The sequence below is a fragment of the Chelonia mydas genome, chromosome 3 (genome assembly GCF_015237465.2).
Source record: "Chelonia mydas isolate rCheMyd1 chromosome 3, rCheMyd1.pri.v2, whole genome shotgun sequence".
Lineage (NCBI taxonomy): Eukaryota > Metazoa > Chordata > Testudines > Cheloniidae > Chelonia > Chelonia mydas.
In genome coordinates this window covers 178,189,215-178,213,897 of record NC_057851.1, presented here as the reverse complement: position 1 = coordinate 178,213,897, position 24,683 = coordinate 178,189,215, and the positions used below count along the sequence as shown (strand labels likewise).

At 48.1% G+C, this 24,683-nt stretch overlaps 1 protein-coding gene across 2 annotated transcripts in view; it reads right to left on the bottom strand.

Moving 5' to 3' along the window:
* EML6 (EMAP like 6) overlaps positions 1–19,743 on the bottom strand; it is a 329,709-nt gene extending 309,966 nt beyond the window's left edge. For both annotated transcript variants that reach the window (XM_043543860.1, XM_037895940.2), the window contains exons 1-2: positions 19,430–19,743; positions 17,233–17,927 (exon numbers count right to left, since the gene is read on the bottom strand). In XM_043543860.1, coding sequence (XP_043399795.1) covers positions 17,233–17,429 — 197 coding nt within the window. In that variant the 5' untranslated portion in view covers positions 17,430–17,927; positions 19,430–19,743. The remainder of the gene's footprint in view (positions 1–17,232; positions 17,928–19,429) is intronic.
* Positions 19,744–24,683: the final 4,940 nt, after the last annotated feature.

Genomic DNA, 24,683 nt, shown 5'->3' with positions numbered 1-24,683 from the left:
TTACAAATGTAGATTATTTTTGCTACATAACTGCACTCAAAAACAAAACAATGTAAAACTTCAGAGCCTACAAGTCCACTCAGTCCTACTTCTTGTTTAGCCAATCGCTAAGACAAGCAAGTTTGTTTACATTTACAGGAAATAATGCTGCCCTCTTCCTATCTACAATGTGTGATACAGCATGGCCCAAGGGCAGCAGGAGAGTGTTTTTTTTTTTTGGTTTTTTTTTTTTTAAGAAGAAAAAAATTTTATTTGTGTAACACTTACAAGGAATCACCAAAAAAGGGTAAAGCAAAACTATGCAACAAAACAAAAGCAAACACAAGGTATAACACAGCAGCCTTCAGGAGGGAGAAGTGTTCAGGTTAACCTGGGCCCAGAGCGGGGGGGCTTCCTCGACACTCGTGGTCTTCCACCCTCCTGAGTTACCTGGTGGCCTAGAGCGGGGGGGCTTCCTCGACACTCATGGTCTTCCACCCCCTCGAGTTACCTAGTGCCACGCCCAGTGTCACCGATTATTTCTCTCCTGAGAGTCCCCGACAAGATGGGCACAGCTGCAGGGTGGGCAGTTTGGGGGTGGGGGGGACGTACACCACGCATGATAGGACCCCTCCTAGGTGACAGTGATGATGGTATCCACAGCGGCAACGGCTGGGGTCTCTCGCTCTTCCCCTCAATCAAAGGGTCAGACGGAGGGAACCGGATGGGGTCACCGAGCAGAGAACCTCGGACAGCACCCACCGCTCCTCAAAGGTGTCAAGGGAGTCGGTGGACGCTGCCCAGAGGAACTCCGCCCGGATACGTGAATGTACCGAGGATCGGAAAACGGCCCTACAATCGCAGGATGCTTCATTAGCCAGCCTCCTCTCTCTGGTTTTATAAATGGCTGTTTTAGCTAGGGCTAGGAGGAGGTTCACCAGGAGATTCATCAGGAGGACCAAATCGAACCTGGAGCTGCAGCTAGCAAGAGATGTCAAGAGTAACAAGAAGGGTTTCTTCAGGTTTGTTGGTAACAAGAAGAAAGCCAAGGGAAGTGTGGGCCCCCTACTGAATGAGGGAGGCAACCTAGTGACAGAGGATGTGGAAAAAGCTAATGTACTCAATGCTTTTTTTGCCTCTGTCTTCACGAACAAGGTCAGCTCCCAGACTGCTGCGCTGGGCATCACAGCATGGGGAGTAGAAGGCCAGCCCTCAGTGGAGAAAGAGGTGGTTAGGGACTATTCAGAAAAGCTGGACGTGCACAAGTCCATGGGGCGGATGAGTTGCATCCGAGAGTGCTAAAGGAATTGGCGGCTGTGATTGCAGAGCCATTGGCCATTATCTTTGAAAACTCGTGGCGAACGGGGGAAGTCCCAGATGACTGGAAAAAGGCTAATGTAGTGCCCATCTTCAAAAAAAGGGAAGAAGGAGGATCCTGGGAACTACAGGCCAGTCAGCCTCACCTCAGTCCCCGGAAAAATCATGGAGAAGGTCCTCAAAGTATCAATCCTGAAGCACTTACATGAGAGGAAAGAGATCAGGAACAGTCAGCATGGATTCACCAAGGGAAGGTCATGCCTGACTAATCTAATCGCCTTCTATGATGAGATTACTGGTTCTGTGGATGAAGGGAAAGCAGTGGATGTATTGTTTCTTGACTTTAGCAAAGCTTTTGACACGGTCTCCCACAGTATTCTTGTCAGCAAGTTAAAGAAGTATGGGCTGGATGAATGCACTATAAGGCGGGTAGAAAGTTGGCTAGATTGTCGGGCTCAACAGGTAGCGATCAATGGCTCCATGTCTAGTTGGCAGCCGGTGTCAAGTGGAGTGCCCCAGGGGTCGGTCCTGGGGCCGGTTTTGTTCAATATCTTCATAAATGATCTGGAGGATGGTGTGGATTGCACTCTCAGCAAATTTGCGGATGATACTAAACTAGGAGGAGTGGTAGATACGCTGGAGGGCAGGGATAGGATACAGAGGGACCTAGACAAATTGGAGGATTGGGCCAAAAGAAATCTGATGAGGTTCAATAAGGATAAGTGCAGGGTCCTGCACTTAGGACGGAAGAACCCAATGCTCCGCTACAGACTAGGGACCGAATGGCTAGGCAGCAGTTCTGCGGAAAAGGACCTAGGGGTGACAGTGGACGAGAAGCTGGATATGAGTCAGCACTGTGCCCTTGTTGCCAAGAAGGCCAATGGCATTTTGGGATGTATAAGTAGGAGCATAGCGAGCAGATCGAGGGACGTGATCGTCCCCCTCTATTCGACATTGGTGAGACCTCATCTGGAGTACTGTGTCCAGTTTTGGGCCCCACACTACAAGAAGGATGTGGATAAATTGGAGAGAGTCCAGCGAAGGGCAACAAAAATGATTAGGGGTCTGGAACACATGACTTATGAGGAGAGGCTGAGGGAACTGGGATTGTTTAGTCTGCAGAAGAGAAGAATGAGGGGGGATTTGATAGCTCCTTTCAACTACCTGAGAGGTGGTTCCAGAGAGGATGGTTCTAGACTATTCTCAGTGGTAGAAGAGGACAGGACAAGGAGTAATGGTCTCAAGTTGCAGTGGGGGAGGTTTAGGTTGGATATTAGGAAAAACTTTTTCACTAGGAGGGTGGTGAAACACTGGAATGCGTTACCTAGGGAGGCGGTAGAATCTCCTTCCTTAGAAGTTTTTAAGGTCAGGCTTGACAAAGCCCTGGCTGGGATGATTTAGTTGGGGATTGGTCCTGCTTTGAGCAGGGGGTTGGACTAGATGACCTCCTGAGGTCCCTTCCAACCCTGATATTCTATGATTCTATGAGATCTCGCGATTTCGTGGGGCCACGGATGGGGAGTGTGTAGATAAAAAGGTGAGGGGAAAAGTGTAGCCAAAAGCGTAGTAAAATATTTGTGAGGAGCCAGAAAAGGGGCTGCAGCCTGGCACATTCCAAATATACGTGCGCCAGGGTTTCCCTCACATTGCAAAAAGGGCAAGTATCTGGGATGGGGGTGAACCGTTTCAAAAACACACCCGTGCTCACAGCTCCGTGAAGGCGCCGCCAACTAATGTCCCCGACGGGCCTCGGGACCAAGGTGGAATACAGGCTGGCCCACCGGGGTTCCTCACCCTCTAAAGGTGGCAGGAGGTCCCGCCACTTTGTATCGGGGCGGGACACCAGGGTGTGGGCGTGAAGGGTGTGAAGCGTGAGTGTGTATAGACATTTCCGTGGTGCGATTTGGAAGCTGACCGGCTGCAGTTCATGCAGCCGGTTCGCAGTGAAAGGGTGAGGGGTTTGTTGGGATCTGCGGGGTAGGGGCCCAACTGAAAGGTCCGGCGGGCCTGGGGTAGAGGGTGGGCGGGGTGCGCCCTCGCACAGGGCTCGGTTAAGATAAGCCCGAGCAGCGGGCGTCAAAGTGGCCTTCACCTCCCGAAGTACGCGCCGGGGGGTACAAGGTCTGGAGAGCCCCATGCGCCGAGCGAGCGTCACGGGATCCAGCCAGTCTCCCCGGTCGTAGTCCAGGAGGTCTCCGACTCTCGTGACTTCCACCAGGACCAAACTCTGGCGCACCGAGCGGGACTCCGCCGCCTGCACACGGAGCTGGGGGTTGTGTAGCAGGGGCTCCCCGAGGAGATCTGCTCCCACGGTGGCCACCACGGACCTGGCCGTTGAAAACAGTTTCCAGGTCCGGAGGAGGTCCTGGTAGAAGACTGGCAGCCCGGAGAGGTCTCACGGAAAACCTCTCGGACAAAGATAAAAGAGCTGCCGGTCGTATCGGAGCCCTTGGAAGCGGCGCAGGAAGGCGTGCGCCAATATGCTCCACGTCGAACTACCTGCACTATAAAGGAGCCTCTGCAGGGCCTGGAGGCGGCAGACACGGACCTGAGTGTGCAGACACTTCAGGCCCTGCCCTCCTTCCTTCAGGGGTAGATGAAGAACCCCAACAGGGGCCCAGTGCATTCCTGACCAAAAGAACTCTAGAATCGATGTCCGGAGGTCGGTCAGGAAACCCGGGGCCGGGACCAGGGTGTTGAGCCGGTACCAGAGCGTGGACAGGACTAGTTGGTTAAGCACCAGTGCTCTCCCTCGGAGGGAGAGACATCGGAGTAGCCTCGTCCATTTCCGGAGCCGCTCTATCACCCCGCCTTCTAAATTTTGCCAGTTCTCCGGCGGAGAAGGGTGCGTGGCAGAAAGGTAAACGCCTAGGTAGAGCAGTGGGCCCGCGCTCCACCGGATGGTCTGAAGCGCGGGTGGGAGGAGCTCACCTGCCGCCAGTCCCCCACCGCCAAGCCAGAGCTCTTGACCCAGTTGACTCGGGCGGAGGAGGCTGCCGAACAGATGGCCTGGCAAGCCTCCACCCGCGCCAAGTCCCCCGGGTCCTGGACCATGAGGAGCACTTCATCGGCGTACGCCGACAGGACCAGCCGCAGCTCCGGCTCCCGCAGCACCAACCCCATCAACCTCCTGCAGAGGAGACAGAGGAAGGGCTCGATCGCCAGAGCGTACAGCTGGCCCGAGAGGGGGCACCCCTGCCGTACTCCTCACCCGAAGCTGACCGGTTCGGTCAGGGTCCAGTTGAGCCTAACCAGACACTCCGTGGAAGCGTACAGCACCTGGAGGAAACTCACAAACTGAGGTCCGAATCCAAACGCCTGCAGAGTGCCCAGGCGGTACCCATGGTCCACTCTATCAAACGCCTTCTCCTGATCAAGAGACAGGAGGGCGAACGACAGACCGTCTCTACGCCTGAGTTCCAAAAGATCTCGGACTAGAAATAGGTTGTCAAAAATGCTGCGACCCGGGACAGTATAGGTCTGGTCTGGGTGGATCACGTCCGCCATCACGGACCCTAGCCGCAGCGAAATTGCTTTCGCTACAATTTTGTAGTCCGTGCTAAGGAGCGAGACGGGACGCCAGTTTCGTAAATCGCGGAGGTCCCCCTTCTTCGGCAACAAGGCGAGCACTGCTCGCCTGCACGAAAGGGGGAGGACCCCGTCCTGCAAAGACTCAGCCCAGACAGTGGCTAGGTCTGGGCCAAGGATGTCCCAGAACGCGCGGTAAAACTCCACGGTCAGCCCGTCCATGCCCGGAGATTTATTGGTGGGCATGCGACAGAGGGCTTCCGAGAACTCGGCCAGGGTGAGAGGCAGCTCTAGCCGGTCTCGGTCGCCCACGCTGACCATGGGGAGTTCCTCCCAGAGCACCCTGCAAGCGCCAGGATCGGTCGGATCCGGGGAGAAAAGGCTTGTGTAGAAGTCACGGGCCCTCCCACACATCTCCACTGGATCCGTGAGGGGGGCGCCGTCTTCTGCTATAAGGCAGGTGACGTGTTTCTTGGCCCCCCTCGTTTTCTCCAGGGCGTAGAAGAAACGGGAGCCGCGAACCATCTCCCGAAGGAGGCGGATGCGGGATCAAACAAAGGCACCTCGGGCCCGATGGTCCTCGAGGGCCCGGAGCTCCTCCCGCTTCTCCCGGCACGCTCCGCAGAGGAACGGGTCCTCGGGGCTGGCGGCCAGACACCTCTCCATTTCTAAGACCTCCCATTCCAACTGCTCTATCGCTGCATTTCTCCGTCGGCTGGTGCCCCAGGTATAGTCACGGCAGAAGAGCTTGGCACGCACCTTCCCTAGATCCCACCATCGCCGCGCCGAGGGAAAGGCATTCCGCTGCTCTCGCCAGGCCAGCCAAAACTCTCGGAAGGACGTCACAAAGCCCCCATCCTCCAACAGGCTATTGTTAAAGTGCCAATAGGCCAGTCCCGGCCTCTCTGCACGGAGGGAGGCTGTTATGGTGGCTAGATGATGGTCGGAGAATGGGGCCGGCCGAATGTTGGAGGAGTGGGCCTGTGAAAGATGGAAACGGGATAAATAAATACGGTCCAACCGAGAGTGGTGTGACCGATGGGCCTCCACCCGGACAAAGGTGAACGTGGAAGTGTCATCTGGGTGGTGGTCACGCCAGACGTCTACTAGGGAGTGATGTTCGACTATTTCTTGGAGAATGTTCGCAGCGGCCGGGTTCAGCTCGGCCCCTGAGCGGTCCTTTTCCTTGAGGGTGGTGTTAAAGTCCCCTCCCAGGACTAAGCACTGGTGAGAATCTAGGGTGCCGAGGAAGTCGGACACCCACTGATAGAATTGCGGCCGCTTCGGGCTCGTTGCCGGGGCATAGATGTTGACAACATTGACCACGAGCCCCTCCATACGGACTCGGAGATGCAGCAGGTGGCCCGGCACGGCCTCAGTGACCCCTAGCACCTCGGGCCATAGGTTGGGGGAGAACAGGGTCGCCACTCCAGCTTGTCAAATCGTGAAGTGGCTGAAGTAGACACCGTCCCCCCACTCCAGCCGCCAGCTGTCCTCGGCGGTTGGATCCGTATGGGTCTCCTGCAGAAAAACCACAGAGTACCCCCCTTCCCGGAGGTAAGAGAGCACCTGGGACCTGCGGAGAGCCATCCTACAGCCCCTGGTGTTCAAAGTTGCAATAATGAGGGGCGTCATGCGGAGGGCTGGGGGGGTGGGGGTTCCTTGTTGGCGGGGGTGTTCGCAGCCCCCGGCGGGTCGCACAACAATCCGTGACCCATCCCGTAAGTGAGTAAATCGTCACGGAAGCTGCGGGCCCGCCCGTAGGCCGCAGCACCGTGCCTTCCTTTCCCTTTACCTTCCTTTATAAGGGCCCTTGTGGCCTGGAGGATGTGATCAAAGTCCCCCCATAGCTGGAGAGCTAGCTGTACCCTGTTGCGGGAGCCATGGATGTCTTCTAAAAACTGTCGCAATGCTTTTCGCAGCTCATGGAGAGGTGGGGTTGCGATTTCCGGGTTATTCCCTGGTGGGGCTCTTGGTGCAGCCTCGTGGTCCGCTGAGGCGGGCAGGCAGGGTGCAGACCACCAATGGGGCGTCTGACAGGCCAAAGTTATTAGGTCCTTCTCAAGGCTTGGGGTAGAAGAGGATGGCGGACGGAAAATTGCAGCTCCTAATGGGTCGCGGCAGGAAAATGCAAAGGCTGCTCCTTGCGGGGGATCCGCAAAAAACGGGAAAGAAATAACTCCAGGGGTGGCAATAGCATTGCAGGAGGAGGTGGACTGGGCAGGGACAGGGGTGGGGGTGGGGGTGTGGGCGGGGGCAGAGGCGAGGCTCTGGGCTTCGGGAGGCAAACAGCTAAGAGGTGGTGCCTCCCGAACAGATTCAAGGGTTAAGGGGGTGGGGAGGGGGCTCCCAGTGATGCTAGGCGCAGGCTCTGTGGTGGATTTGGCAGCCATGGCTTCAGGTGGTGGACCACCTTCTGCAGGGTGCTCGCCCAGGAAGGCGATTAGGGGGAGGGAGCATGGGGAAAGGGGGACTGCGGTAAGGTTGCCCAGATCGAGGCCAGCCGGCAGTAGGTCATTCTCTCCCTGGGTGACCGGGGTCAAACCTAGGGCCTCGATCTCCTCATATATGGAGGAAAGGTCGTCTTCTGCCACCCCGGGGGACTCCCCTCTGGCGCCCGCTATGACGGTCGCTTCGGGGTTCGCGGTGGGTTCGGGTGATATTCGGGCAGAAGGGGCTTCCTCAGGGGTCTCGGAGGGGAGGGTCTCCCGTGGAGGGGAGATTCTACCTTCCAGTGCTATTTTGCCTTCCCCTCCTGACACCGGCGGATGGATCTCTCTCGTGGGCATAGCGGAAGGCTCAGTGTCAGTGCCTCCCTTCCTGGTCTTCCGGGGGGCCTCTGCATCGGATGGGTGCAGCGGAGCTCGAGCCTTCCACTTGCCTCGCTTTCCCTGGACTAGGGTCCAGCCCTCCATAGCATCGTCTGGGGGCTGGTTAGCAGGGGTCGTGTCGGGGGTCAGAGGCGATGGTTCAGAGGCTCGGGGGGGTAACAGTGAGGCAACATGGGGGGGGTGGTTCTCCTTGGGGCGGGCCCTCTCCTATGTCTGGTAATATCTTTGCTGCACCCTCCTCCATAGGCTTTGCTGGATTGTTAACAGCAAGGGCGGGGCTCTCTCGCTCGTCTGGGCATTGTAGGGGAGGTGTCTCTTGGGCCCGGGCAGGAGCAGCGGTGGATCGAGCAGGAGGAGAGGTGGTTTCAGATGTCGGGGAGCCAGGGGCGCCGGCAATGACGGAGCCGATGTCCTGCCGGGTCTCGGGCCCCTCCCCGCCGGACCAAGGGGCAGTCTCTTCGGACATGCCTCGCTGATCGGCAGAGGTAGTACCGGGCCTCTCCTGTGGAATAGTAGACCCGATAGCAGGCTCCCTGGTAGGGGACTAGGAAGGACCCCTTGAGTGCCTCTCCGTCATGCGCCGCTGGCAGCGGTAGAAGCTGCACTTGCCGGCGGAACGAAAGGACGTGACGGAGGGTGGGGTCCTTGGAGCCCAACGGGAGAGGGCTGATGACAGAAACGGGTTTCCCCAGGGTGGAGAGAGCGGGTAACAGGGCAGCATTGGGTAGAAAAGGAGGGACGGAGGTCAGCACTAGGCGGACGCCCAGGTCTTCTAGCGGCTCCAGGGGGACAAACACCCCCCCCCCACCGCCAGGCCCTTCTCCACCGCCTCCTGGGCGGCAGCCTCCGATGCTAAAAAAAAAGACGACCTTCCCGTACATTTTGGAGGCCGCCATGATAGCCGCGGGTCCTACCACCCTCGCCAACACCTGCACGTAGGTATCCACATGGGGCGAGGGGGGCACCAGGAGGCAACGGACGCTATGCTTCCTGGTCATGGTGGGAAAGGGCCCTCGGCCACTATTGATGGTAGCGGAGGCGGTGGGTGGGCGAGACGACGAGGCGGCAGGTGGGGGGGGGCTGCCACCGCCCGGGCATACGCCCTGGGGGCCGGGGGAGGGACGCTCGCAGAGCTGGTGGAGGGAACAGCGGAGAGGGATGCCATGGTCGATGATGAGGCCACAGCGGTGGGGGTAGCCTCTGTCATGGAGGGCTTGGTGGTTGTGGCGGGGCCCTTCCCCTTCTTCGCACCCTGGCCTTTCCGGCTAACTGGGGGGGCTTTCCTAGAATCTGGGGGGGCGGTGGGTGTAGCAGCGGCAATAGTCGCCCCGGTGCCTCCGGCTGCTGATGCCCCAGCGGGGGCGGTGGCAGGTGTTTTGGCAGCAGTGGTGGGGAGGGGGGCTTGGGCAGGGGGGTAGGTGGGGGAGGGGCAACTGAGGTTGTTAGAGGGGCCTCACCCCTCTCATTCCCCGCCATCATGAGCGGGGAGAGACGGGGAGACATCAGAAGGAGAAGGGGGGAGGGGGAAGCAGATTAACCACTTCTCCCTGTTGGGCTGCAGGCGGGGGTGGGCCAAATGGGTCAGACTGGACAGGGGAAGGAAACAGGAGTTTGGATCAGGTAGTAGGGGCAAACTGTGGGATGGGCAGTCCGGGGGGGGGGGGGGAACGCGGACCCATGCGCGTTTATCCAAAGAGTCTCGTTTGGTCGGCTGTTGTGTCTGGTCCGGATGATGGAATTCAAAGCAAGCAGTTGAGGCTAGAGGCAGATGGCAGGTTGCCAGAAGGGACGGACGGCGGGGGAGCCATGATGGTTGTAGTAGTGTTGGGGGGGGGGGACCAATGGATCGAGGGGCAGCTCCCTGCCACACCCCCTGTGCCCTACAAACACAGTTAAGACACAGTCAAACTCCCCCCACATGAGTGTACAATTCAAAAGTTACTCAGTCTTACGGCCCCCTCCACGATGATTTGTAGCTTCCCCGGGCGATGTCTCTGTCAGCTGTCTTCTCTCCCGGTCTTTGTGGAGCATTCCAAAAATGCCAAGCAAAGATAAGAAGACGATTAATTGCGGGTCCACAAACAAACAGCAAAACGGTTGGGTCTGGAAGCGTCCACTCCCCTCCTCCGGGGAGCAGGTCGGCAGTCCTCCCCCCTCCGCCGGGGGTTGCAGCTGAAGCAATAGCAGCATCCGAGGGCAGGCGTGGCGGGGCTGGCAGGCAAGCTGGCAGCCGACCAGCACTTGAACAGCAGCAAAAAAAAAAAAAAACAGCAAAAAAAAAAAAAAAACGAAGAAAAAGCGTCTGGCCTGGTCGCGGGGGGGGGAACTAAAGCAGGGGCAAAAAGCAAGGAAAGCCCAGACCAGAGGGCAGCAGGAGAAGGCTAGAAAGGAGCCTTCTTCCCTGTAGAGGGAAGAAAGTTTGCTATAGATTAATTAAAGCACCTGAAACCAATTAGCGCACCTGAAGCCAGTCACCTGATAAAGCCCCCCCTGCTTCAATCAGACGGGGAAGGAGTTGAAGCAGAGTGGATTGGTGTTGGAGCAGAGAGCGGTTTGGAGGGAAGCACAGGAGAGTTTGGAGAAGTGCTGTGGTGGGCTAAGAAGACCAAGACCCTAGGTAAAGGGACACCTGGTTTGTGCAAAGGGAGCTGAAGGGCAGGAGAGGGAAGTAGTCCAGGGGAAGGAACCACTAGTTCAAGCGGTTTACTGCTATCCCTAGGCCCCTGGGCAGGGACCTGGAGTACAGAGTAGGCCCAGGTCCCTCCCTCTCCACTCCCCTCCTCTAGGACACTAGTGGGGCAGTTAATACCCCAGTTCAGGGGCAAGAAACGGTGCCCTGAACCCTACCCAAGAAGAGAAAGCGCGAGACCCATCAAAGTAGTGCCGGCAATTTGCCACAAATGTCACCAGAAAGTGAGAACAGGTATTTGCATGGCACTTCATAGCCAGCATTGCAAGGTATTTACGTGCCAGATATGCTAAACATTCGTATGCCCCTTCATGCTTCAGTCATCATTCCAGAGGACATTCTTCCATGCTGATGATGTTCGTTAAAAAAACGTGTTAATTAAATTTGTGACTGAACTCCTTGGGGGAGAATTGTATGTCCCCTGCTCTGTTTTACTAGCATTCTGCCACATATTCCATGTTATAGCAGGCTCAGATGATGACTCAGCACATCTAGTTCATTTTAAGAACACTTTCTCTGCAGATTTGACAAAACGCAAAGAAGGTACCAATGTAAGATTTCTAAAGATAGCTACAGCTCTCAAACCACGGTTTAAGAATCTGAAGTGCCTTCCAAAATCTGAGAGGGATGAGGTATGGAGCATGCTTTCAGAAGTCCTAAAAGAGCAACACTACAATGCGGAAACTACAGAACTCGAACCACCAAAAAAGAAAATCAACCTTGTACTGATGGCATCTGACTCAGATAATGAAAATAAACATGTGTCGGTCCGCACTGCTTTGGATTCTTATTGAACAGAACCCGTCATCAGCATGGACGCATGTCCCCTGGAATTGGTGGTTGAAGCATGAAGGGACATATGAATGTTTAGTGCATCTGGCACATAAATACCTTGTGATTTCGGCTACAACAGCGCCATGAGAACGCCTGTTCTGACTGTCATGTGACATAAACAAGAACCGGGCAGTATTATCTTCTGCAAATTCAAACAAACTTGTTTGTCTGAGTGACTGGCTTAACAGGCTCTAAAATTTTACATTTTTTATTTTTGAATGCAGTTTTTTTGTACATAATTCTACATTTGTAAGTTCAACTTTCATGATAAAGAGACTGCACTGCAGTACTTGTATTAGGTGAATTGAAAAATACTATTTCTGTTTTTTTACAGTGCAAATACTTGTAATCAAAAATAAATATAAAGTGAACACTGTACACTTTGTATTGTGTGTTGTAATTGAAATCAATATATTTGACAATGTAGAAAACATCCAAAAATATTTAAATAAATGGTATTCTATTATTGTTCTTCCTAAGTCTTTTCTTTTGAACTGAAACAGTTTGGGGGTTACCATTAAAACTGTAACAGGAAATTATTGCTATTATTCAATGAGCTGTACCAATTGGTACCACTTGCCTACCCCAAAGCAAGTTGCATTTCAGTGGTGCTCTATGTGCATTGGTTGCTATTAAAGTCACCATAAACTACAGGTCAGTTTTTCCTGCAGGTAGCATAGCAAATAACTGTAGTAGTTTGGTTATCATTGTGTGATGAACATTCGCCAGCAGGTACCATTATAAAAAACAATAACTGTATGTAAAGTTTGTTAAGTACTTTAGAATCTTTGGGCATAAGAGACTCCATGTAAACATAACATTATTACAATACACAATTTTTAAAATATTGTACTTTATCCACTGAAAGAAAGATGGTTTAACTCCAGGTGGTTGATGACCATGACTTTGTCTTCATTTTTTTTTCTCTACAGTAATATATAATATCCCCAGGAACAAATGGCATTGATTCAATCATCACATTTCTTTTTCACAACCCTATCAACCTGGCAAAAATGTGTAGTCATTGTCTATGTTTTCTATCTTCTGAAATGATTACTGTAAGAAATAAACCAAACCTCCATCTACTCACTCAACCCATCACCGGTGACACGTCAATATTTTGCAATGTATCTTAACCTCCTAGCGTGTCAGCACAGTGGAACACATATACCATAGTACTTACAGAGTTGTTCTGACAAATCCCACATTATTATTAAGTTGCAGTCTCTCTCACATAAATAACATGGTTTGTTACCAGAGGTTAGCAGGTTGGCTTTCTAGTTAATATCCAGAGGCACAGATTACTATAAAAAAAACTATAGTAAATGTGGTGTGATTTGTGGTTTCCTGCCTCACAGCTGAGTTATTTTTTTCCCAGCTAGAATACAAATGTGGTCTTGTAGACGTATAAAATTATATTATTTAGGTATTCAACAGATCAGTCAAGGCAAACACAGTTACGAGTCATACTGTGTTTTAAGAACTGCAGAAACAACAAAACCAGTGTGATTTCTAAAAACCTCTAATAACTTCAAAGCTATTACGAAACTGTTAAATACTGTAGAAATTCTTGGAAATGTAGTTTAGATCTAGAAATCCCAAAATTCTGACTATGTTGCTGCCACTGGCAATTTTTGTCCAAGTTTCAGAAGACTGTATTTTGTTGTGGAATGTAAACTATGAGATCAGACAATGGAGTTACCCTACAGATGAATTTGACCAATTAGAACCCAAAATATTAAGTATCTGTGTTTACAGACTAACTATGCAATTTCAGACATTGCACCAATTTAAAAAATAATCAAATTATCAATTGCATTTAAAAACTATACAGAAAAAAATCTAAACTGATTAAATTAATATATTTTAACTATTTCCCACGGTAAACTTCTTTTTGGTATGCACAGACTGCAGAAATTTACTATTCTGGACACCTTCAGACTAAAGAAAGAGAGACAGCATGGCCTAAGAGTACAGCACTAACCTGGGACACCAGCCACTTGCCTACTAAGTGACAATGAGCAACTCATTTCACCTCCCTATACCTCAGTTTCAACATCTGTAAAATGGGGATAATTATATTTACCTCCCTTAGAATCTAATGATGAAAATCTCTAGATAAAAGTTAGGTATCATTATTATTATTACTATTATTATCATTATTATTAAGATGTTTCCAGCTTTAACATATTATCACAAATTTAGTGATAAAATTCCTCTCTCAACATTTCATTTAAGATAGAAGAAAGATGACAATGCTAGTTGCTAAACAAATAAATTTAAAATGCAAGTGCCAGGAAAACTGAGGTTCTCTTGAAAGACTTCAATTATTGTCAAAACTAGGGCCCCAGACTCTTGCACTTATGTGGTCTTCCATTGAAGTTAAAGGGATTACATAAAAGAGGATCCATACCAGTGCATCTACTTGCAGATTAAGACCTAAAAGTGTATGTTGTTTCTCTTATGAGAAGAAGCATTTTGTGGGAAGAAGTCTTAAAATAATGAAGTTACATAACTTATTCCATCATATACTTGTATTTACTTTGTTTGCCGTTCGCTATAACTTGTCTGCTTCAAACCCACAGTTTCACTTTACTCAAACCAGATGATGACCCTAACATCTGAATGGATTAGTGTTACAACTCATCCTGAATTCACCTCACAACAGGCCCAATTCTGAAAAAACTTACACATGTGAGTAACTCTGAACTCAATGGGAGTAAGTCATGTGTGTAAGTCTTTGCAGGTTTTGGTGCATAGGTAGCAATATGCTGTACCCTTAGCCAGCCACACAGTGGTAGTATCTTGTGCTCCAGAATTTATGTTTTAATTAAAAAAAAAAAAGTAAATCTCAAACCCTCTGATTATGAAGAAAACCGTAAAAAGCGCAAATGTAATTGATGTCTATGACTGATGTCTATGATTCTATGTCTGCCTGAATCTTCAGAGAGACTGTAACAATAGTCCTGTGGGGTGTGAACTGCCCCTATTCACCACAATGATGTGATGGCTCACACTCACAACAATAATAATTTAAATATGAACATCATTAATTATTTCACAGCTGATCAAAGCACATAAAGGAGATGGAGAATTGCATTATGAAGACAGCACAATCTACTGTGATTGACATCTCATTTTTCCATCAGAAGTAGATGGTGCTTGGGAGAATATCACCATTTATTTCCCTCCCTCTGTGAAGAAAGACCACAGCAGAGCCCACATGATCATATTTTGAACATCTAGACATTCCACCAAGAGTGGTGTCTCAAGTGCACAGAAATTGATTTGCGGGGAGGGTTGGATCTTGGAAAAGTATCATTACTTTTCCCCACCTCCAATTTGCACTCTAAGTGTAATTTAAGAGGCTCTTGTTTAACTTAGCCAAAAATGAACTGTATCCACTGCATGATGTTGACACAAAGCCAAAGACAGGGCAATTTGTGAACTAGTGGAAGTACAATTAATTTTTTTTTTTAACATGTGACCTTTTCATTATGGAAAAACATTGATGCCCATGACTTTGGTAAAACACTGCAAAGTGGGATGGTAACTCTCAATCTCTATGAATGTTTTTATAGGGTTCATCAACTCATAAAAACAGTACATCCCTGAAAGCTTTCGCTACAAATGGAGCCAATAGGAACCTACGGAGGCAGAAAAACCACACATTCAAGGCCTTCATACTGATTCTGCAGTATTTTCCAAAGTGTAAAGTTTCATTTTAATTAAAAAAAAAAAAGTTACAAACCCCTTTAGTTACAATGAACTTTCATATTGCAAATTTATGCACTGTTGTCATGAGTCTGGACATAGAAAAAGTAAAACAATAGCACCAATGGAAATACTAGAGAACTATTGCCCATTCATCTCAATAAGATGTTGGCTCTGATGCCTAACTGTGACAATTTAAATGTTAACATTTATTAAGCACTTCACTGCTTATCATACCAGTAAACATCCAGCTAAAAAGTGGCTATATTGGATGCTGTGCCTGAATTCTCTATTAATGAGAATCACAAAATGTACCAAAGGAATAAAGGCATCAAGTATTAAAAATGCAAAAAGAAAAATATTCTATCAGCAGAAGACTTGTCTTTTCCCAAGCCCCACATCCCAGCAACCTTCCTTGGCCATGAAGAGATACATGGAACGCCTATTTGGATCCCATTGATGCTGCTATTTACTTGGCAACAGAGCACTCATTTTGAGCAATGCAAAATACTCCTGCCACCTCCAGGAGTGGAACATTCTGACTCAGCAGAATTATCAGCCCTAACAGCTCAGGAATTGAACTGTAGTTTCAAATCCCAGCATATTACGCTAACCACAGGACTAGTCCTCAAACAGCTTTTTGATTTAAATAACTGATTTGCATACTACTATCCTTTACAATTAGAATAAAACTAGCATGTAGTGTCAAAATGCCAATGCTTAACACCTACATACCCTCCCCCTGTTTTATCATCAAAATTTAGTACATATGCAGTGTGCTGGAAACAATCCTCTGAAATGTTCCATAAATGACCAGCCATACAATTTATACAATAGTAATCATCAGGACACTATTTCCTTAGCAGATGGAAATGCAACAAAATCAAAGCTTTGAATGAGTGTATTAAAATAAAACTCGTATATACATTGCTAAATATGGACCTTGATTATTATACTTTCTAGCTTCTAAGGAATAAATAAATGACCAGCAATATAAAAGGGAGGTACCAGGCATTTAATGAACTACCATAGGTGCTTTTAAAAGGTTCATTCTGGTTTTAGAGGTAGTAGCATTTCAAGAAATAAAATTTAAATAAAGAATGCCGCATGGGTTGGGAATACCTTTAAAACCAAAATGAACTTTGTAAGTGCACCCAATGAAAGGAGGGAGGTAAATGAGCCAACTAACATATGTATGTGATAGTGAAAGACATCATGTTGTATAAGGTAGATGGATTTCTGTAAGCTATGACTCCAGTATGGTTATCTGACAATTGCAGTATTTGCATATTCAGTGGCAAAACCTAGATGGAGACCCCGACGTTCAACTGCTGGATATGTGTTTTCTGCAGCACTGTTGCACCATGATTCATCATGTACTATTCTGAATTCCAGATTACTATGCTTGAGTAGGAGAAGTTTCATCTATACTAAATTTAGGTGTTAAAAAAAATGGTAGGTGGCCAACAGTTAGCTGGCTTCAGCAGTCCATGAAGCTTTTTTGTACTGGGGTCCAGATTTCTCTGGTGGAATAGTCGAAGCAAAACTTGTTCTCTATTTTGTTGATACAATTTCTGTGTTTGTGAATAAAATTTGGCAGAATCCAGCTGAACCCAGAAACTGAATCCAAATTTTTGCAATGCTAGGGCACATCTTAAGGTACAGCAGGCATGGCTAAACACATTCTCTATTTAGGCAGTCGAATTTGAGAGACTGAGATGAAAACTTGGCTTAATCCAGGATTCAGGTGTTGAATCTGGACTTTTGTAGTTCTGTTGCAACAGAATGCACTGGCACACAATTTTCCTGGGGCATGAGCAACTAAACTTGTTCTTTGTTGAAGTGGAATTGGCAGTGTGGGAACCAAAAAATGGCAGGATTCAGGTGCATTTGTGATACTGTTGAACTGGGATGTCTGGAGTCCAGATTTTATTGCTGTAAGAGTAGCATCTACACCATATTCTCTATTTAGACATTATCATTAAGGGACTGTGGACCGAAAATTGGCAGGGGTTTTGCAGTAAAGTTTTTGCACTAAACTTTTTTGATTTTTCTTGTTGTGGTGGTGCTTTTTGTTTGTTTGTTTGTGGTGCAGTAGGAGAGGCTAAACTCATTTTCTATTCTGCGTTCCAATTTGGGGGCTTCAATACAAAAAAGATCAGCAGGATCCAGACAGATCTAGATTTCACCCAGGCCTTTGATGACAACCTGTGCTTCTCCCTAAAATTACAGAAACATGCTCAGAGGTGAGTAGAGGAGGAGGTACTTACTAGTCCTCCTCTCCCCGCCCCTCCCTATTAACCCCAACACACACCGACTGTCTGCCCCCTCCCCCCTTACCTGATAATATCATCGTTGTGTCCCAAGAAGAACTTCTGGGTGTGCTCTCTGGTGTTATAAATCACCCCGACTCCAGCCACGAAGTAAACCACCTCCTTGCCTGCCGTGTAGTACAGGTTGTTGCGGCACTGGTGACCCCTGTACCCGTAAACCCACTCCAGACGTAGCTGGCATCTAGGAGCCGTCCGATCCGCCATGATAATCAACCCCGACTCCCACAAGCACACACAAAACCTAGTGCCGCCCTCCCTCTTCCCCCCTTAAAATGTTTCCCTCTTTTAAACGTTATCAATTCCTGCCTAGCTGCTGAATTTTCAGGTTGCACTTTCCAATGCTGATTTTAATCAGAACACACATTCACGGACCAGCTCTGCTGCTTCTGCTGCTGCTGTTCCTGCCGCGGCTGCTACTATTGTGCTGGCACCATAATCTTCTGTTGCCCGAGACAAGCAGCTGCAGCCTCCCCGCTGCTTTGCAGCCCAGACAACTTCTGGGGCGAGGAAGGGGGATAATGCACATACACGTAAATTAATGTCACACAGGTCTTTTCTTTCCAAAGGCAAAGTAACTTCTGTATGTCACCACCACCTGGAGAAGAGTCCGGGCTGTGTCTCCTCTAATGCACTTTCTTGTCTTCCTGCAAAAAGAGGCTTTCTGGATTTTTCCCTTTTAAAATTTATGTCTGTAGATTTAAACTGAAAATAAAAAAGGAAAAAAAGTATATTTAAAATGTAAAATAAACGTGAACTTAAAATGCAAAGTGTAAGGGTTTTCCAGCAATAAATCTGAATTTATTCTGTCAGTTCTAAGCGAGTTATACGGAATTCTTCTCAGCTTTTCCACCATAATTCATTTGCAATTGTCAATCTGCATACAGGATAATGTTCAAGAGAAACAGAATTAACATAATACATCCAAACAATATGACCTCTTCCCCGCTCCGTCCTAAAAAAATAGCTCTCTCGGAGTCTAAAACAACAATTTAATTCAAACACTGTCCATTTTGCAGCCACCAAAACATTTCAATTTACCATCAAGTCAAGCAAGCATTTTTAAAAAAATGTTTACTACCATGTTTTGGAATAACAATTTTTTCCCTGCGCCAACACACACTTTCATGATTTCCTTTTCCTTACCCTAAAGCCGGAATTAATTTTTTAGTTCGTATCCGTTCTGTGTGGTTTCTCCACATCCTTTGTAACATTCACCTCACACCACACTCATTCACCAAAAAGCCAGTCACAAACGTCAGAGAGAGATTTCTGAATCAGAGAAGAAGAAAAGCAAAGACTCATGCAGATAACACTGTTCAGTACTAGATGGAAGGGAGGATAGGAATAAGCTAACCAGCAAAAGGCTAAACCATGCATTTTCCACAGAATATGCCTCTAACCAGATTCATTATCCTCCATTTAACCTTATATTAACAAACTAAACCAGAGTGTATTGGTATCGGTTAATATAAACTGTACCTCACAACCACAGCAGTACTCCTCAGTGGTACCTCCCCCCAGACACATAAGCAATATTCCCCACTTAGTACATAACCTACTATCAATGACTCCACACTGAAAGCAATACGACCCTTAGGGTAAAATCTGGCATCACACACAAAGATATACTCCACACAAGGAATATAATCCGTCATCGCACTCAAAACAATAGTCCATGGTGGTGGTATAACCCGGAGCTGCCCCCCAGAACAACACTCCACAGAGGGGACTGGACTGGGGAGCTTTAAACTTCATGTCACACGCTGAGCAATATTCCCCATAGGAGTAAAAGGGGGCATCATCCTGCACAGGAGGTAATCTGACACGAATACCCCCAGCCAGAGAAATATTCCCACAGGGATGAACGGATACGAACACCCACAGCCAGAGCAATGATCTCCGGGGGGGAGGGAGGGTAATAACGCAGGGCATCGTGCCCGAGAGGGGAGAGTGGATACTAACCCCACAGCCAAAGCAACGATCCCCTCTGTCGGGGGTGGGGGAAATAACGCAGGGCACCGTGCCCCAGGGGAGCGAGCGGATACTACTAACCCCACAGCCAAAGCAATGCTCCTCCGTGTGTGGGGAGGAGGTATAACACAGGGCACCGTGCCCCACTAGGGAGTGGTAGCGGGGGGATGTGACCTGACACCAAAGCCCACAGCCAAAGCAGTGCGCCCAAGCGGTCGCTATCTGTCACCCACCTGGCAGCAGCGCTCTTCTCCGCAGCCTGGTCCGTGTGCTCCGAGGCGAGTGGCGACAGAGGCGAGTACAGCTCACGCAGGCAGCACGGAGAGGAGCACTCCCTTGGCTGGCTGGCTGGCCGGCGTCCCCTCCTTCCCCCTCCCGGTGCTCAGTCTCCAGCGCACACGGCCAGGCATGTTTCCTAGGCAGCCCTGGCGCCTCACTCAATGTGGGCGGGAAGGTTAGTGAGTTGTCGTAAGCGGCTTTGGAGAATCGGAGAGGTTCGGTTGGAAACCCCAACGCCCACAGCTAAGCCTGCCGCTCACAGAACCGGCTTGGCGGCCTCTCAAAGTGGATCATGGGGATTGGAGTTTCACCCGCGCCTTTGAGTCGCCTCGCCGGGCAGGGCAGAGTCTGTGAGTGCCTACAAGTCCCAAGGTGCAACGCGACTAGGACCCCGCCCCGTCCCCTAGCGGTTGCTGTGGCGTTGGATATGCAGCTTGGTGGCTTTGGGTGGTGGCTGCATCTGTCAGAAACTGCGGCTGAGGGGAAACAAATGGGCTGCGGAGCAACGGCCAAGGTGGGGGAATGTCCTGCCGCGCCGGGCACCCTGTCTGCGCCATTGCTCACGCACAGTTTCGCCATCCTCTTCTTTCCCTTCCTGCTGTCAAGCTTCCCGCCCTCTATTGCCTCAACCTTTGGTTCCGCCACTCCCCTCCCTACATCCCCTCACTCCTACCTTTCTCCCCCTTCCCCCACAGTGGGAACAGTCTCTGCTTACACACACACACCCTCACTATTTCTAACTAAATTTTCCTTGGTTGCCTTCCACCCCTGCTCCCCTCTGTTTAAAGACCTGCCTATTGAGCTATTTCCAATGGAAATATTACTAGGTTTGCCAACCTCAAGCCTTCAAACACAGCGTGACCCAGACACCCAGAAAGCCTGAGATTGGCTGACAAATCATGAGGTTTTAAAAAATAAAAACTTGGGGTCTTTTTATTTGCCTTCTGGGGTTTGGCCCTTTAGTGTCCATGTTTTCTAGCTTTTCTCTGCAACAATAAGGGCTAGACACATCCATTTTTTAACTAAAGCTGAGAAGCTCACAAATTTAAAGGACTCCAGGAGCAGGGGCTATACCTAAAACACCAGATATGAGACTCTCCAATACAGTGTGCTATGCTATGGTGCGTCCCTAGAGAGAAGGAGGTAATAGCACAAAAGTACTTACCTTCATATGCAGTGAAAGTGCCCTAGATCCCTAAAGTGTTCATCCAAGGTTTTGAATTTGATTTTTGGTATCACAAAGGTTGTTACTATTTGACCCCTTGGTGGTGCTTTTGGGAATTGTACTTTAGCAGAATTCTGAAAGTCAGACAGGGTCCAGGTAATAGACCAGATTTAATTCAATGATCATGAGGAAATATAATTTATGCTTCATTGCACCCACTGTGGAAGCTACACCATAGAGGGATTCACTGTCAAGGAAAAGCAGCTTTAAATTCTAGCTAATGTGTAAATCCAGCTAGTAAATAATCCCCAGAAGACGTTGCTTTGGCAGCCATGCTGAGCAAGAGTTGGTTTGGTTTGTATTACTGCCTTGAGTTCCAGAATGACTTTTTACCTCCAAAGGCCTGCAAGCTAGGTTATACCAACTAACAACATGGTGCCAAGTATCAGAGGGGTAGCCATGTTAGTCTGTATCCACAAAAACAACAATGAGTCTGGTGGCACTTTAAAGACTAACAGATTTATTTGGACATAAGCTTTCATGGGTAAAAAAACCCACTTCTTCAGATGCATGGAGTGAAAATTACAGGTACAGGCATAAATATACTGGCACAGGAAGAGAAGGGAGTTACCTTACAAGTGGAGAACCAGAGTTGACAAGGCCAATTCAGTCAGAGTGGATGTGGTCCACTCCCAATAATTGATAAGGAGATGTCAATACCAAAAGAGGGAAAATTGTAGTGAGCCAGCCACTCCCAGTCCCCATTCAAGCCCAAATTAATGGTGTTAAGTTTGCAAATAAATTGTAGCTCTGCAGTTTCTCTTTGAAGTCTGTTTCTGAAGTTTTTTTGTTGAAGGATGACTACTTTTAAATCTGTTATTGATGTCCAGGGAGATTGAAGTGTTCTCCTACTGTCTTTTGTACGTTACCATTCCTGATGTGTGATTTGTGTCCATTTATTCTTTTATGTATAGTCTGTCCAGTATGGCCAATGTACATGGCAGAGGGGCATTGCTGGCACACGATGGCATATATTACGTTGCAGGTGAATGAGCCCCTGATGGTGTGGCTGATGTGGTTGGGTCCTCTGATAGTGTTGCTAGAGTACACATAGGGACAGAGTAGGCAATTGGGTTTGTTACAGGGATTGGTTCCTGGATTAGTGTTTCTGTGGTGTGGTGTGTAGTTGCTGGTGAGTATTTGCTTCAGGTTGGGGGGCTGTCTGTAGGCGAGGACTGGCCTGCCTCCCAAGGTCTGTGAGAGAGAGGGATCATTTTCCAGGATAGGTTGTAGATTGTTGATGATCTACTGGCTCACTACAAAAACTCCCTTCTCTTCATGTGCCAGTATATTTATACCTGTATCTGTAATTTTCACTCCATGCATCTGAAGAAGTGGGGTTTTTTACCCACAAAAGAATCATAGAATCATAAAATATCAGGGTTGGAAGGGACATCATCTAGTCCACCACCTGCTCAAAGCAGCACCTACCCCAACTAAATCATACCAGCCAGGGCTTTGTCAAGCCTGACCTTAAAAGCCTCTAAGGAAGGAGATTCCACCACCTCCCTAGGTAACCTATTCCAGTGTTTTACCACTCTCCTAAGTTTTTCCTAATATCTAACCTAAACCTCTCCCACTGCAACTTGAGACCATTACTCCTTGTTCTGTCATCTGGTACCACTGAGAACAGCCTAGATCCATCCTCTTTGGAACCCCCCTTTCAGGTAGTTGAAAGCAGCTGTCAAATCCCCCCTCATTCTTCTCTTCTGCAGACTAAATAATCCCAGTTTCCTCAGCCTCTCCTCATAAGTCGTGTGCTCCAGCCCCCTAATCATTTTTGTTGCCCTCCACTGGACTATTTCCAATTTTTCCACATCCTTCTTATAGTGTGGGGCCCAAAACTGGATTCAGTACTTCAGATGAGGCCTCACAAATGCCTGTTAATGACCATGTCACACGATGCTGAAATCCATCTTAAATCTGGTACTTTTCCATTTTGAAGGAGGGGTGGGTACCCAGAGAGACAAAAGTTATAAAAGGGATGGAACAGAACAAAGAAAATACCAATTGCTTATTGTTATTACCATACATGCAGATTATTATCATAGCACATGAGCCTTTTTTCTAAATGAATAGCTAAAGAAAATAAGAAACATTTCTGCATGCAGAATAAAATCTTTGGAAATGCGAAAAAAAGAAGAAGAAGAAAGAAGTCAAAGCCAAATGCCTTTGTAACTATGTGGATAAGGCGTTGGATACATATTAAAAGCCCTGATTGGCCAGGAAGCCAGTTACTGGAGAAACTGCCTTTCTCCTTATACCCCTTCCTGCAGCTAAGGTCTGTTGGGACGCTTATGCTGCTGGTTGCTAAGACTGAACTTTCTAGAAGTGGCAACAGAGCTTTCACAGTGGAAGTCCTTTGTGTCTGGAATTCACTCCCCTCTGGTAGTATGCCAGAGAGTAGATCTGGCAGTCTTCAGGCCATGATGTAAGGTACACTTACATGAGTGTCTCCCGTCCTGACAATATGAGAGCAATATAACTGCACAGATTTAAACTATGCCTTTTGGCGTCAAGTCTATGTTTAATTTTGTACGCTCTTAGGGCCAGATTTGTAAAATTATTTAGGTTCCTAAAGATCCAGATAGGCATCTAGTGGGATTTTTCAAAAGCTTGAAAATCCCACCTGATACCTATCTACATTTTTAGACATCTAAGTATCTGTAAAACTTCGCATAACTTTTTCCCAGTGATTACAACATTCAACCAGGATGTGGATGGCTCTGGTTCAAATCCCTCCCCCACTTCTCTGACGTGGACAAGGGAGTTGTACTTGGTCTCCCACCTCCCAGGTGAGTGCTTTGAGCATACCTACTAGATTGGGCCCCAAAGGCAAGATAAGGGGGGGAATGCCTCTACGCTGTGATCCCACTGGAGCTTGAATCAGGTGCCAAGCAGCTGGGTGGTGTCAGGATTTAGGCAGCTGTGTCCACACCAAGCTGCTGAGGTGTAGGTGCCAAGTGGACTTCAGTGGCAGAAACGTAGGCAATTAAGGAGTTCAGGTGCCTACAGCATTATGCATCAGCTAAGCAGGAATTTTGAGGATGTCAGTAGTGCCTAAATCAGGGCTTCTCAAACTGGGGGTCGGGACTCTTCAGGAGGTCACAAGGTTATTACAGGTGGGGTCATGAGCTGTCAACCTCCACCCCAACCCTGCTTTGCCTCCAGCATTTATAATGGTGTTAAATATATTTAAAAGTGTTTTTAATTTATAAGCGGAGTCGCACTCAGGGGCTTGCTATGTGAAAGGGGTCAGCAGTAAAAAAGTTTGAGAATTACTGGCCTAAATGTTGGATATAGGCACCTAAAGTGGCATTTACAAACCTAAGTCCCCTTTGTGGATCCCACCTGTAGAAGCTAAGTAGTATGTGCTTAAAAGATTTAAATATATATTTAACTTAACTTTACAGAAGTGTACTTTTTAAAGATTTAAGATACTTCACACTCTTTTACATTTTGATATTATAAAACTTCTGTGTTGAAGTGCATTGTGCTGATTAGGAACTAGGTAACTTATATTGGTAATTTTAAGAAAGAGCAGTTTTAACAATTATTGTGAGGCATGAGTCCCCGTTCAGTAAAGCTGGTACTGAAAGATTTATAGGACCAAGAATACCAAAGACATAACTATGAGAAACCAAGCATAGGATTAATAAAATGATATACTCTCACTGAATTTCAAAGGGTTTAGCTAAATTGTAATTAGGAAACTCTATTTACTCCATTTGCATGTTGGAAGATGTTTAGTTTTAGAAAACTGAATCTTATGTAACTATAATATTTCTTCCCCACTGAATACTGTGTGAATATTTTTCAGTTATTTAATCTATTATATTTAATTCTTTACATAAATGTCATAGAGCTGTTTTTATATCTTGAATAAATGTGAATGAGTAAATTTTATCAGACTTTTTTCTTAAACAAAAACATTGGGAAGTAGCGACATCAGTGTATGCCCCATAACCCTAATTCTTCATTCT